Source organism: Pan paniscus, chromosome 20 (genome assembly GCF_029289425.2).
Source record: "Pan paniscus chromosome 20, NHGRI_mPanPan1-v2.0_pri, whole genome shotgun sequence".
NCBI classification, from domain to species: Eukaryota; Metazoa; Chordata; class Mammalia; order Primates; family Hominidae; genus Pan; species Pan paniscus.
This window is the reverse complement of record NC_073269.2, coordinates 41,836,621-41,851,129: the sequence shown is the minus strand read 5'-3', so window position 1 is coordinate 41,851,129 and position 14,509 is coordinate 41,836,621. Positions and strand designations below refer to the sequence as shown.

The window sequence follows — 14,509 nt, the reverse complement described above, 5'->3', positions numbered from 1 at the left end:
CACCCCGCTGTGTCCCCAGGCCTGGCACAGTTGGCGATTCCTGCCTCCGTTCCCCGGGGCTTCTGGGCCCTGCCCGAAAACCTGACGGTGGTGGAGGGGGCCTCAGTGGAGCTACGTTGTGGGGTCAGCACCCCTGGCAGTGCGGTGCAATGGGCCAAAGATGGGCTGCTCCTGGGCCCCGACCCCAGGATCCCAGGCTTCCCGAGGTACCGCCTGGAAGGGGACCCTGCTAGAGGTAAGGGATCAGAGCCTGAGACCCTCAGCCACCAGCGGAAGCTGCGGCCCTGACCTCCGGCTCCCCCTGCAGGTGAATTCCACCTGCACATCGAGGCCTGTGACCTCAGCGATGACGCGGAGTATGAGTGCCAGGTCGGCCGCTCTGAGACGGGGCCCGAGCTTGTGTCTCCCAGAGTGATCCTCTCCATCCTGGGTATGGGTGAGAGACCCCCAGGACCCATGAGTCTGGGCTTCAAGCCCTCCCCTACCCCACGACCCAGAAGTCCAAGCCCCCAGCCTCTCCTCTCCCAGACCCTGGGTACCGAACTCCAATCTTCAAGTCCTTCTCAGTGCTGGAAGCTTACCCCAGACCCTTCTCTCACCAGTTCCTCCCAAGCTGCTCCTGCTGACCCCAGAGGCAGGCACCATGGTCACCTGGGTAGCTGGGCAGGAGTACGTGGTCAGCTGTGTGTCTGGGGACGCGAAGCCAGCACCTGACATCACCATTCTCCTGAGTGAGTGTGGGTGAACTGGGTGGCAGGGGGCAGCATGAAGCCTCTGGAGTGGGAAGGGTGTGTGTTCCTGACCAGTACCCTTCTAAGGGCCCCAGAAAAGATGTCATCCCTGGGATGGGGACCCAGGAGAAGGTGTGGGGAGATGCTGAGGCCAGTGTGGGACCCAGTGGATGCGAGGGCACATCGAGGAGGGCAGCAACCAGCACAAGGCTGAGGCCCAGATAGAAATATGGGCAGTAGCGCTGGTGCAGACATGAGAAGCTGAGGGATGGGGTGCATGGTACAACCCAGCAAGGAGTTGAGAAGAGCGGGGAGGCCCAGGACCCAGCACTGAAGACTGCGGCATTCACGCAGTCCAGAAAGTCGGGAGGGGATGCAGCTCTGCCCCAGGCCCTTTTCCTCTAGAACGAGGAGGGAGGGGGCATCGCACCCACCCTGAGGACTTCCAGGCCATGCTCCCCAGAATCTGTCTTGCGGGGAGCCTGGAACCCCTCTAGCCCTCTTGTTGCGTCAAGGTGGACAGACAATATCCGACATCTCTGCAAACGTGAACGAGGGCTCCCAGCAGAAACTCTTCACTGTGGAGGCCACAGCCAGGTGTGGAAACTGAAACAACCCCCCAACCTTGACCCCTAATTGTCCCCATGGGAACCCCAGACCCCAGGGATGCAAGCATGAAGCTTGGGCTAGGTATGAACATCTGGGACCCAATTCTTCATCCTGACTCTCAAAGCTTCTTCATGGGGAACAGAGGTGGTGGCTCATGCCTGTAATCCCAGCACTTTGGGAGGCTGAGGTGGGAGGATCACCTGAGGTCAGGAGTTCAAGATCAGCTAGGTCAACATGGTGAAACCCTGTTTTCACTAAAAATACAAAAATTAGCCGGGTGTGGTGGCGCATGCCTATACTCCCAGCTCCTCAGGGGGCTGAGGCAGGAGAATCACTTGAACCCAAGAAGTGGAGGTTGCAGTGAGCTGACATTGTACCACTGCACTCCAGCCTGGGCGATAGAGCCAGATTCTGTCTCAAAAGACAAACAAACAAATAAACAAACAAAAAAACTTCATGGGAACCTCAGTTCTAGAGTCCCAAGCACTAAAGTTTTGGTCAGATGTGGGGCTCTCTGGGCTCCAATTCTCACTGTTCACCCCCAAAATCTCTCCCATGGAACCCTGGATCCCAGAGGAGATCAGCATGGGGACTTAGACCAGGTGTGGGGACCAGAGGTGGCATTCCCACCTCTTCTCCCTGACTCCCCAAATTTCAGATGATGACTCTGACTCTAGAACCCTGACTTTTCATCCCAGGGTGACACCCCTGAGCTCGGATAATAGGCAGTTGCTGGTCTGTGAGGCATCTAGCCCAGCACTGGAGGCCCCCATCAAGGCCTCATTCACCGTGAATGTTCTGTGTAAGTGGAGAACTGGGCCAACTAGGGCGCTGAGGATGGGGAGCAGGCACTGGGGGGTGTGGGGGGATCACAGGGATTATGGAAATTCAGGCACTCAGAGAAACATGGGGGTTCAAAGGCAGGTTGTGGGGCCTGGAAAGAGTGGATGGGCTACTCCAGGCCCACTGAGTGACTGATATCCCCCAGTCCCTCCAGGACCCCCTGTCATCGAGTGGCCAGGCCTGGATGAGGGGCACGTGCGGGCAGGACAGAGCTTGGAGCTGCCGTGCGTGGCCCGAGGGGGGAATCCCTTAGCCACACTGCAGTGGCTGAAGGTAAGGGCAAACGCGGGCATGGGGATTGGGGGGACAGTGGGGTCTGGGAGCCGGTCCTGAGCTGGCCCAGGCCTGTCCCTGTCTCCAGAATGGCCAGCCGGTGTCCACAGCGTGGGGCACAGAGCACACCCAGGCGGTGGCCCGCAGTGTGCTGGTGATGACCGTGAGGCCAGAAGACCATGGAGCACAGCTCAGCTGCGAGGCCCACAACAGCGTGTCTGCAGGGACCCAGGAGCACGGCATCACACTGCAGGTCACCTGTGAGTCCTGGTGCCAGCTGCCCCCCTGTCAGTCTGTGCCTCAGAGAACCATCTGTGTGTGCCCCCAAATTATGCCTACTGGATGCCAAAGATCTCAGCATCTGTCTCCAGTCCTGTTCTGTCTGGGCTGGTCTGTGAGAAATCCAGCCCAGCTTAGTGTCTTCCTTCTCTGTCCCTGCAGTTCCCCCTAGTGCCATTATTATCTTGGGATCTGCATCCCAGACTGAGAACAAGAACGTGACACTCTCCTGTGTCAGCAAGTCCAGTCGCCCGCGGGTCCTGCTACGATGGTGGCTGGGCTGGCGGCAGCTGCTGCCCATGGAGGAGACAGTCATGGATGTGAGGCGGGGGCCAGGCTCCTGGGTCTGAGCATGGAGGGGGCTGAGGGCATGACTCGTGGATAGGGAAGGGGATGGGTCCAGCAGCCTGGGGGGCTTTCTCCTTGAGGACCATGGGTCCAACAGAGGGGGAGGTAGAGATGTCTCCTGTGTCCCTGCTGGGGACTGGGATGGACTCAGGCTTCTAGCATGATGGATAGGGGTGCTGCAGTCCCCACGTCTGAAGCTCACTCCCTGCCAGGGACTGCATGGCGGTCACATCTCCATGTCCAACCTGACATTCCTGGCGCGGCGGGAGGACAACGGTCTGACCCTCACATGTGAGGCCTTCAGTGAAGCCTTCACCAAGGAGACCTTCAAGAAGTCGCTCATCCTGAACGTAAAATGTGAGCCCCTGCCCTGGCCCAGCAATGCCCCCAAGCCTCAGGACCCAGCACAGAGAAAAAGTCATTCTTCCTTCCTCTCCCCCCAGATCCCGCCCAGAAACTGTGGATTGAGGGTCCCCCAGAGGGCCAGAAGCTCCGGGCTGGGACCCGGGTGAGGCTGGTGTGTTTGGCTATCGGGGGCAACCCAGAGCCCTCCCTCATGTGGTACAAGGTTGGTGCCACGCCAGGGCTATGGGGGTGGCCAGGAATGTGGGGGAAGGACCAGGCCCCTTCTCTCCTTCAGAATCTTGGGCAATCTTGGAAAAAGATTAAATTTCTTGAAAAGTACTAAAGATTCTGAGGTTTGGCAAGGAATCAGGAAAGACACAAATGCTATGAGAATTAAATGGAATCCTAGGAAAATTCTGGGGAAACAGTGAGAATTTTAGGATAAAAATTGGAATTCTGAATCAAGATTAGGCATTCTAGAGAAAAGGTAATTTCATTAAAATTAAAGAAAATTCTAGTGAAAACCCTCCGAATTCAGGTGAAATGTCAGGAATTTTAGGGAAAGACTTGAATCCCAGAAAAAAAAAAAAATGCTGTAAAATTTGACTGGGCGCAGTGGCTCACGCCTGTAATCCAAGCACTTTAGGAGGCCGAGGTAGACGGATCACCTGAAGTCGGGAATTAGAGACCAGCCTGACCAACATGGAGAAACCCTGTCTCTACTAAAAATACAAAAAATTAGCTGGGCATGGTGGCGGGGGCCTGTAATCCCAACTACTGGAGAGGCTGAGGCTGGAGAATTGCTTGAATCCGGGAGGCCCAGGTTGTGGTGAGCCGAGGTTGTGCCACTGCACTCCAGTCTGGGCAACGAGACCGAAACTCCGTCTCAAAAAAAAAAAAAAAAAAGGCCGGGCACGGTGGCTCACGCCTGTAATCCCAGCACTTTGGGAGGCTGAGGCGGGCGGATCACGAGGTCAGGAGATCGAGACCATCCTGGCTAACGTGGTGAAACTCCGTCTCTACTAAAAATACAAAAAATTAGCTGGGCATGGTGGCGGGGGCCTGTAATCCCAGCTACTGGACAGGCTGAGGCTGGAGAATTGCTTGAATCCGGGAGGCCCAGGTTGTGGTGAGCCGAGGTTGTGCCACTGCACTCCAGTCTGGGCAATGAGACCGAAACTCCGTCTCAAAAAAAAAAAAAAAAAAGGCCGGGCACGGTGGCTCACGCCTGTAATCCCAGCACTTTGGGAGGCTGAGGCGGGTGGATCACGAGGTCAGGAGATCGAGACCATCCTGGCTAACGTGGTGAAACTCCGTCTCTACTAAAAATACAAAAAATTAGCTGGGCATGGTGGCGGAGGCCTGTAATCCCAGCTACTGGAGAGGCTGAGGCTGGAGAATTGCTTGAATCCGGGAGGCCCAGGTTGTGGTGAGCCGAGGTTGTGCCACTGCACTCCAGTCTGGGCAACGAGACCGAAACTCCGTCTCAAAAAAAAAAAAAAAAAGGCCGGGCACGGTGGCTCACGCCTGTAATCCCAGCACTTTGGGAGGCTGAGGCGGGCGGATCACGAGGTCAGGAGATCGAGACCATCCTGGCTAACGTGGTGAAACTCCGTCTCTACTAAAAATACAAAAAATTAGCTGGGCATGGTGGCGGGGGCCTGTAATCCCAGCTACTGGACAGGCTGAGGCTGGAGAATTGCTTGAATCCGGGAGGCCCAGGTTGTGGTGAGCCGAGGTTGTGCCACTGCACTCCAGTCTGGGCAATGAGACCGAAACTCCGTCTCAAAAAAAAAAAAAAAAAGGCCGGGCACGGTGGCTCACGCCTGTAATCCCAGCACTTTGGGAGGCTGAGGCGGGTGGATCACGAGGTCAGGAGATCGAGACCATCCTGGCTAACGTGGTGAAACTCCGTCTCTACTAAAAATACAAAAAATTAGCTGGGCATGGTGGCGGAGGCCTGTAATCCCAGCTACTGGAGAGGCTGAGGCTGGAGAATTGCTTGAATCCGGGAGGCCCAGGTTGTGGTGAGCCGAGGTTGTGCCACTGCACTCCAGTCTGGGCAACGAGACCGAAACTCCGTCTCAAAAAAAAAAAAAAAAAAGGCCGGGCACGGTGGCTCACGCCTGTAATCCCAGCACTTTGGGAGGCTGAGGCGGGCGGATCACGAGGTCAGGAGATCGAGACCATCCTGGCTAACGTGGCGAAACTCCGTCTCTACTAAAAATACAAAAAATTAGCCAGGCGTGGTGGCAGGCGCCTGTAGTCCCAGCTACTCGGGAGGCTGAGGCAGGAGAATGTCGTGAACCCGGGAGGCGGAGCTTGCAGTGAGCCGAGATGGTGCCACTGCACTCCAGCCTGGGCGACAGAGGGAGACTCCGTCTCAAAAAAAAAAGAAAAGAAAAGAAAAGAAAATTTGGAGAAAAGCTAGTAATTCCACAGACTATCGGAAATTCATTAGTATTAAACTGAACTCTTGAGATTTGAAGGCAAGAAAATGAAATTTCATTAAAATGAAAGAGAAGCCTAATAGAATTCTAGGAGAATCCTGGGAATTAGGGAGCTAGTTGAAAACTTTGGGGGGGAAGACTAGAAATTATAGAAATGACAATGGAATTTTATTTTAATTGGATGGAATTCTGGGGAAGTGCTGAGAATCTGGGCAATACAAAGGAATCTGTTAAAAGACTGGGATCATAAGATATTATAATATCGGGAAAGATTCAGAAATCTATGGAAAGTTTAATTTGTGCAGCAGCAATAATAAAGAAAGGAAGTAATCTATGGAAAGACACTGGAATTAAGGAAAATTTCAAAGGAAATCTTTGGGGACAGCAGGAATTTTAAGAAAAGGAACTGAGGAACTCTGGGAAAGGCCTGGGAATTTCAAGGGAGTTTCCTGCAGGTGGTGTTGGGTAAACACAGCAGAAATAGATTTTGAGGAGTGTGCTGAGAGCCTGCAGGTGGCTGCAGAGGCAGAGCAGGAGTTGGGTGTGGGACAGAAGGCGGATTCAGATCCCCAAAACTGCCATGCACAGGGACTCGGGGAGGCGGGAGAGACTCCAGGGAGGGGGTCACTCAGTTCCACTCCCCACTGCTTTGCCCTAGGGGGGTGGTGCTGATGAGGGTGCTTCTCCTTATCAGAAAAAGGCTTTGTTTGGGCTGGCGGCACCAAGCCAGTGGGCAGGGTAGGGGGGTTGGGGGTTGGTGGAAGCGGCAGGGCTGCCTGCGGCCCCCAGTCACTCCCGGCCCGTAGGACTCGCGCACCGTGACCGAGTCGCGGCTGCCGCAGGAGTCGCGGCGCGTGCATCTCGGCAGCGTGGAGAAATCTGGGAGCACCTTCTCCCGAGAGCTGGTGCTGGTCACAGGGCCGTCGGACAACCAGGCCAAGTTCACGTGCAAGGCTGGACAGCTCAGCGCGTCCACGCAGCTGGCGGTGCAGTGTGAGGGCTCGCACTGCTGAGGCCCGGGGGCGGGGCGGGAGGGACAGAGCCAGGTGGGGCAGGGAACCAGCAAACCCTGGACCCGGGGGAAGCGGGCGGAGGCGGGGTGGGGGACCCGAGACTGGGCGGAGCCTGGGGTGCAGGCGGGGTGGACGCAGACCAGGCCGCCCCTAACCTCTGAGTCTCGCTCCTCCAACCCCGTCTCCCAGTTCCCCCAACTAACGTGACGATCCTGGCCAACGCATCCGCACTGCGCCCGGGAGACGCCTTAAACTTGACATGCGTCAGCGTCAGCAGCAATCCGCCGGTCAACTTGTCCTGGGACAAGGAAGGGGAGAGGTGGGAGTGCGAGGGATCCCTCCCGTCTCTGGTCTGGCCTCGCCCCCTCCACGCATGTCCCGCCCCCGCCTAGCGCCTCTCCAGCCTCTGGCTCCGCTCGCAGCCCTGGCTTGACCCCGGGTCCACAGGCTGGAGGGCGTGGCCGCCCCCCCCCGGAGAGCCCCATTCAAAGGCTCCGCCGCTGCCAGGAGCGTCCTCCTGCAAGTGTCATCCCGCGATCATGGCCAACGCGTGACCTGCCGCGCCCACAGCGCCGAGCTCCGCGAAACCGTGAGCTCCTTCTATCGCCTCAACGTGCTGTGTATGTGCCCCGGCCTGAAAGCCCCTCTCGATGCCTTCTTGACCCTAAACTACTCCTTGGGTCTTACTTTTTTTCCTTCTTTTTCTCTTCTCTCTCTCTTTCTTTCATTTTTTGTCGCTCAGGCTGCAATGCAGTGGCGCAATCATAGGTCACTGCAGTCTCCAACTCCTGAGCTCAAGTGATACTCCCACCTCAGCCTCCCGAGTAGCTGAGACTACAGGTGTGCGCTACCACGCTTCGCTAGTTTATTTTTACTTTTTGTAGCAACGGGGTCTCACTATGTTGCCCAGGCTGGTCTTGAACCCCTGGGCTCAAGCAGTTCTCCTGCGTTGGCCTCTCAAAATGCTGGGATTACAGGCGCGTGCCACTATGCTAGGCTGATTTTTTGTACTTTTAATTTTAAATAGAGATGGCATTACTCTATGTTGCCCAGGCCGATCTTGAACACCTTGACTCAAGTGATCCTCCTGCCTTGGCCTCCCAAAGTGCTGGGATTATAGGCGTGAGCCACTGCGCCTGGCCTGGGTCTTTGCCTTGACACTATCACTCTATCATTAACCCCATCCTGAAACTTGAAACTCCCGACCTTCATCCTGACCCGTGGTCCTGGGCCAACTCCTATCCTGCCTCCTCCCATCTTGCATTTGTCCTCTCTCCTAACCCCCCTCATGACTCCTGTTTCCATCCTTCAAACTGACCCTGGCTTCTGCTCTTTTCCTAAACTGTATTCTAACTTCTATCCCGAACCTTACCCCTGAGCTTAGCTCTGAACTTGTTACCTTGTCCACAACCTTAAACCCCGTCGTGACCCCAACTTTAACCCTTGAATCTGTGCCTGATCTCCAATCTGTCCTTGACCCTAACCTTAACAACAATCTTGACTCCCTGCGGCGCCCCCTCTGAAGACCGTCCAGAGTTCCTGGGGGAGCAGGTGCTGGTAGTGACCGCGGTGGAGCAGGGCGAGGCGTTGCTGCCCGTGTCCGTGTCCGCTAACCCCGCCCCCGAGGCCTTCAACTGGACCTTCCGCGGCTATCGCCTCAGTCCAGGTGAGGGAAGTGGGCATGGGGAGGGGTCCCGGGGATGGGAGGTCCTGCCAGGTCCCTTATTCTGGCCTTCCCCAGCGGGCGGCCCCCGGCATCGCATCCTGTCCAGCGGGGCTCTGCATCTGTGGAATGTGACCCGCGCGGACGACGGCCTCTATCAGCTGCACTGCCAGAACTCCGAGGGCACCGCGGAAGCGCTGCTGCGGCTGGACGTGCACTGTGAGCCCCGCCCACCATGGAAACCACACCCATCCAAGGAACCTTGCCCATTGTGGAGTCTCCTCATTGTGGGAGCTCCGCCCACCCAGGGATAGCCACCCATCCTGGAACCCTCCCGTTCTGGAAGTCCCAGCCGCGGTGTAACCACGCCTACTGCGGAACCCCTCCCACTAGAGAGACCCAGTGTGGAATCTCTGCCCAGAGAGGGTGCCCGCCTAGACACGGAAGCTGCTCCCGTCAGGAATGACAGCCCACTGTATAAGCCCTGCTACACACACAATTCTGGAAGCCCACTCAACTCACTCTAATTATCACAGAGGCATAGTGGAGGGTGGAGACAACCTCACCAACCTTGAGAACTCTCCTCCAACTCTTTGGTATTAAGGGCAGATTGTGTCCACACCCATAACTTTCCTGGAACCCCTAAGACATCCCTCCCACCTGGGGCCCTCTCACACCCAGACCTGTCTGGGCCCAAGTGTCTTCCCCAAGCCTCTGCCTTCCACCAGATGCTCCCACCATCCGTGCCCTCCAGGACCCCACTGAGGTGAACGTCGGGGGTTCTGTGGACATAGTCTGCACTGTTGATGCCAATCCCATCCTCCCGGGCATGTTCAGCTGGGAGAGACTGGTGAGGACCCAGCCTTTGGTGAATAGAGGTGGGGTCAAGGGGTTGTGGTTTCTTGACTGTGAGTTCCTTGGGAGTGGGGACCACATACATCTGTATGACCCTGTATAACTATATACTCGCCAGGGCATGCTCCCAGAATGAATAACTGTTGGTGGCAAAATGAATGCATGGATAAATGGCTAGACAGCCAGGCGAGTGGGTAGGTAGATGGATAGATAGGTCAAAAGTTAGGTAAGTGGATGAACAGGTGGATGAATGAGTGAGTGGATGGAGGAACAGATGGACAAGTGAAAGGATGGATAAATGGGTGAGTGGATGGGTGGGAAGATGATTGAAGGAGAAAAATCAGTGGATAGAGGGTAGATGATGGACGGATACACCATCAGAGGAAAGATATCTATGGAAGGATGATGGATGAATTGATGAATGGATGGGTGGGTAGATCAATGGAAAGATGAATAAATAGGTAGCTGGGTAAATGTCTGAACAGATGCATGTATTTATGGGTGTGCAAGCGTGAGTGAATAGTTGAGTGAATGGGTGGAGAGCTACAGGGGTGGATACATGGGTGCAGAGAAGGAAGACAAATGGGTGGAGGAATGAGTGAGTGAACCGATGAGTGGATGGAAAGATAAATGGATGAATGGAGAGATAAGCAGATGGATAAATGAATGGATGGACGGATAGATGGTTCCAAGCATAAGTGGTTGGGTGAATGGATGGGTAGGTGGTTGCCTGGATTGGTGGATGAAAAGATGGATTGAGTAAATGGATAGATGGATGACAGGAGAATTTTTTTTTCTTCAATACCTCTGTGGAGGGTGATTGTGGCTAGGAGAATGAGGCTACAGAAGGGACAGTTTGGGCAGTGATGGATTTGGGGCTAGACTGGGAGGCCAATTCTGGACTCTTGGGCCTCCAGGGAGAAGATGAGGAGGACCAGAGCCTGGATGACATGGAGAAGATATCCAGGGGACCAACGGGGCGCCTGCGGATTCACCATGCGAAACTGGCCCAGGCTGGCGCTTACCAGTGCATTGTGGACAATGGGGTGGCGCCTCCAGCACGACGGCTGGTCCGTCTTGTTGTCAGATGTGGGTATTACCCAAACACCTGACTTCAAGACCTGCCACTGAACCCACAGCCCTCATGTCTCCCACATAGCTCATGTTGACTGCCCATCCCCTCCCAGTTGCCCCCCAGGTGGAGCACCCCACTCCCCTAACTAAGGTGGCTGCAGCTGGAGACAGCACCAGTTCTGCCACCCTCCACTGCCGTGCCCGAGGTGTCCCCAACATCGTTTTCACTTGGACAAAAAACGGGGTCCCTCTGGATCTCCAAGATCCCAGGTAAGCCCAAGCCCAGCCAGGCAGCACTCCAGCCCCAGGTCTGGACCTCCAGCCCCACTTCCCCTCCCTGAGTCCCTGCAGAGAAGGAAGACGAATGGGTGGAGGAATGAGTGAGTGAATGGATGAGTGGATGAAAAGATAAATGGATGAATGGATAGATAGGCAGACGGTTACATTAATGGATGGATGCATAGATGATTCCAAGCATAAGTGGTTGGGTGAATGGAAGGGTGAGTGGTGCCCTACCTTCTCTCTAGGTACACGGAGCACACATACCACCAAGGTGGTGTCCACAGCAGCCTCCTGACCATTGCCAACGTGTCTGCCGCCCAGGATTACGCCCTCTTCACATGTACAGCCACCAACGCCCTTGGCTCGGACCAAACCAACATTCAACTTGTCAGCATCAGTATGGAGGGACTGTGAGGGTGTTGGGGAGGGGGTGCTCCCTGGATCCATTCCCACATCCCTGATTGGCCCTGGGCTGCCCATGTTTCTGAAACCGGAAGTTCTGTGTATGTGTGAGGATGGAGTTTTTGCCTGCCCTGAAAATCCTAACAGAGACTGGATCTTCAGGGAGACCCACAACAAAGGCAAAAGAAAAAGAAAAGAACAGGAAAAAGATGGAGAGGGGGTACTTGTTAGCTCAAGTAACTGAAAAATAGATTTTCAGGGGTTTCTGGATCTAGGTTCAGCTGTCATCAGCAACTCTCCATTCTTTTTTTGTTGTTGTTGTTGTTGAAATGGAGATTCACTCTTGTCACCCAGGCTGGAGTGCGATGGCGCGATCTTGGCTCACTGCAACCTCTGCCTCCTGGATTCAAGCAATTCTCTCATCTCAGCCTCCCGAGTAGCTGAGATTACAGGTGCCCGCCACCACACCCAGCTAATTTTTGTATTTCTAGTAGAGACGGGGTTTCACCATGTTGGCCAGGCTGGTCTCCTGACCTCAGGTGATCTGCCCGCCTCAGCCTCCCAAAGTGGTGGGATTACAGGTGTGAGTCATCACACCCAGCCCTCTTCATTCTTATGTCTGCATGTCTCTGTGTTGGCTTTATTCTAAGGGCCCTCACAGTGGTCTGTTAGAATTCCCAGAGGAAACAGAATTCTTTCTCTTCCTAACAGTAGTATGAAAATACCAGGATTAGTCAGGCGTGGTGGCTCATGCCTGTAATCCCAGCACTTTGGGAGGCTGAGGCGGGCAGATCACAAGGTCAGCCTGACCAATATGGTGAAACCCCATCTCTACTTAAAAAAAAAAAAAAAAAAAGCCGGGCGTGATGGCATGCGCTTGTAATCCCAGTTACTCGGGAGGCTGAGGCAGAAGAATTGTTTGAACCCAGGAGGTGGAGGTTGCAGTGAGCTGAGTTCGCGCCACTGCACTCCAGCCTGGGCGACAGAGCAAGACTCTGTCTCAAAAAAAAAAAAAAAAAATTCATGTATTGATTGCTTGACGCAAATGCTATGATGAGACGTTTAAAGAAACCTAACTGCCGGGTGCGGTGGCTCACACCTGTAATCCCAGCACTTTGGGAGGCCGAGGCGGGTGGATCACGAGGTCAGGAGATCGAGACCATCCTGGCTAACATGGTGAAAACCCGTCTGTACTAAAAATACAGAAAATTAGCCGGGCATGGTGGCGGGCACCTGTAGTCCCAGCTACTCGGGAGGATGAGGCATGAGAATGGCGTGAACCCAGGAGGCAGAGCTTGCAATGAGTCAAGATCGCACCACTGCACTCCAGCCTGGGTGACACAGCGAGACTCCATCTCAAAAAAGGAAAAAAAGGAAAAAAAAAAAAAAAAAAGAAAAGAAACCTAACCATGCCAGGCGCGGTGGCTCATGCCTGTAATCCCAGCATTTTGGGAGGCCAAGGCGGGTGGATCACCTGAGGTCAGGAGTTCAAGACAAGCCTGGCCAACATAGTGAAACCCCATCTCTACTAAAAATATGAAAAATTAGCTGGGCATGGTGGCGGGCACCTGTAATCCAGCTACTCAGGAGGCTGAGGCAGGAGAATTTCTTGAACCCAGGAGGTGGAGGTTGCAGTGAGCCAAGATTGCACCACCACACTCCAGCCTGGGCAATAAGAGTGAAACTCCATCTAAAAAAAAAGAAAAAAAAAAGAAACAAACCTAACCCTTCATTTTCCATAGAAGTAACCATTTGGTCTTGAATTTTTTTGCTGTTTCTTTTGGTTTTGTTTTCACTTACTTCTTTTTAAAATTATTTTTTATTTTAATGTTTAATTTGAGACAGGGTCTTGCTATGTTGCCCAGGCTGGTCTCGAACTCCTGGGCTCAAGCATCCTTCAGACTTGGTCTCACAAAGTACTGGGATTACAGGGACAGTTTGGTGTTTGCCAGAGCAGTGTTCACCATGACCTTACAGAACATGAGTATGCTGTGAACAATGAGAAGCGATTGTGTATTTAAAATAATTCCTAGGGAAAACCTGGACAGAATCTTCTGGAATTCTTTTGTATCCTCTGACTGCTTTCCCATCTTTCTCCTCATAGGCCGCCCTGACCCTCCATCAGGATTAAAGGTTGTGAGTCTGACCCCACACTCCGTGGGGCTGGAGTGGAAGCCTGGCTTTGATGGGGGCCTGCCACAGAGGTTCTGCATCAGGTGGGTCCTTGTCGAGGCAGGAGGGAAGGGAATGGGCTAGGGCACTTCCCTGAATTTACTATCCCCCTGTCCTGCAGGTATGAGGCCCTGGGGACTCCAGGGTTCCATTATGTGGATGTCCTACCACCCCAGGCCACCACCTTCACGCTGACTGGTCTACAGCCTTCTACAAGATACAGGGTCTGGCTGCTGGCCAGTAATGCCTTGGGGGACAGTGGACTGGCTGACAAAGGGACCCAGCTTCCCATCACTACCCCAGGTGGGAAGGGAGGCTTGGGCAGGTTGGAGTGTTCCTCAGAGGATGTGTAGGGTAGTATGGTGAAGTCAATATTATTCCCCTTTTATGGTGAGTTACTGAGGCCTATAGCTGTTAAGCAAATTGTCCAAGGTCACACAACTAGTAAAAGATAAAGATGAGATTGAAACTCAGGCAGATGAACTTGAGACCAACCGTTAACCACAACCCATACTATCTGAATGTGATTAATGACCAAGGGAAATTAGAAAATAGTTTGAATTAAATGAAAATGAAAACATATAAAAATTTGAGGTTGCAGTTAAAGCAGTACTTAGAGGGAAATTTATAGCATTAAGTGCTTATTTTAGTTTTTTATTTTATTTAATTATTTAATTTTTTTTTATTTTTTTTGAGACGGAGTTTCACTCTTGTTGCCCAGGCTGGAGTGCAATGGTGTGATCTTGGCTCACTGCAACCTTCATCTCCTGGGTTCAAGCAATTCTCTTGACTCAGTCTTCCGAGTAACCGGGATTACAGGCATGTGCCACCACCCCCAGCTAATTTTGTATTCTTAATAGAGACGTGGTTTCACCATGTTGGTCAGGCTGGTCTCGAACACCTGACCTTGTGATCCACTCACCTTGGCCTCCCAAAGTGCTAGAATCATAGGCCTGAGCCACCATGACTGGTCTTATTTTTTATTTTTGAGATGGAGTCTCACTCTGCCACCCAGGCTGGAGTGCAGTGGCACGATCTTGGCTCACTACAACCTCCGCCTCCCGGGTTCAAGCGATTCTCCTGCCTCAGCCTCCTAAGTAGCTGGGATTACAGGCAAGTGCCACCATGCCCAGCTAATTTTAGTATTTTTAGTAGAGACGGGGTTTCGCC

At 53.7% G+C, this 14,509-nt stretch overlaps 1 protein-coding gene across 1 annotated transcript in view; it reads left to right on the top strand.

Annotated features, from left to right (window-relative positions):
* The window catches only part of NPHS1 (NPHS1 adhesion molecule, nephrin), a 32,318-nt gene that overhangs the window by 4,251 nt on the left and 13,558 nt on the right, over positions 1-14,509 (top strand). The window contains exons 2-22 of the mRNA XM_034944173.3: positions 20-235; positions 308-430; positions 603-731; positions 1,247-1,328; positions 2,039-2,142; positions 2,329-2,456; positions 2,545-2,716; positions 2,898-3,055; positions 3,296-3,440; positions 3,527-3,651; positions 6,685-6,871; positions 7,081-7,210; positions 7,339-7,511; positions 8,417-8,557; positions 8,633-8,773; positions 9,283-9,404; positions 10,327-10,498; positions 10,597-10,753; positions 11,011-11,162; positions 13,272-13,383; positions 13,461-13,642. Of these exons, the coding sequence (XP_034800064.1) occupies positions 20-235; positions 308-430; positions 603-731; positions 1,247-1,328; positions 2,039-2,142; positions 2,329-2,456; positions 2,545-2,716; positions 2,898-3,055; positions 3,296-3,440; positions 3,527-3,651; positions 6,685-6,871; positions 7,081-7,210; positions 7,339-7,511; positions 8,417-8,557; positions 8,633-8,773; positions 9,283-9,404; positions 10,327-10,498; positions 10,597-10,753; positions 11,011-11,162; positions 13,272-13,383; positions 13,461-13,642 (3,051 nt within the window). The remainder of the gene's footprint in view (positions 1-19; positions 236-307; positions 431-602; positions 732-1,246; positions 1,329-2,038; positions 2,143-2,328; positions 2,457-2,544; positions 2,717-2,897; positions 3,056-3,295; positions 3,441-3,526; positions 3,652-6,684; positions 6,872-7,080; positions 7,211-7,338; positions 7,512-8,416; positions 8,558-8,632; positions 8,774-9,282; positions 9,405-10,326; positions 10,499-10,596; positions 10,754-11,010; positions 11,163-13,271; positions 13,384-13,460; positions 13,643-14,509) is intronic.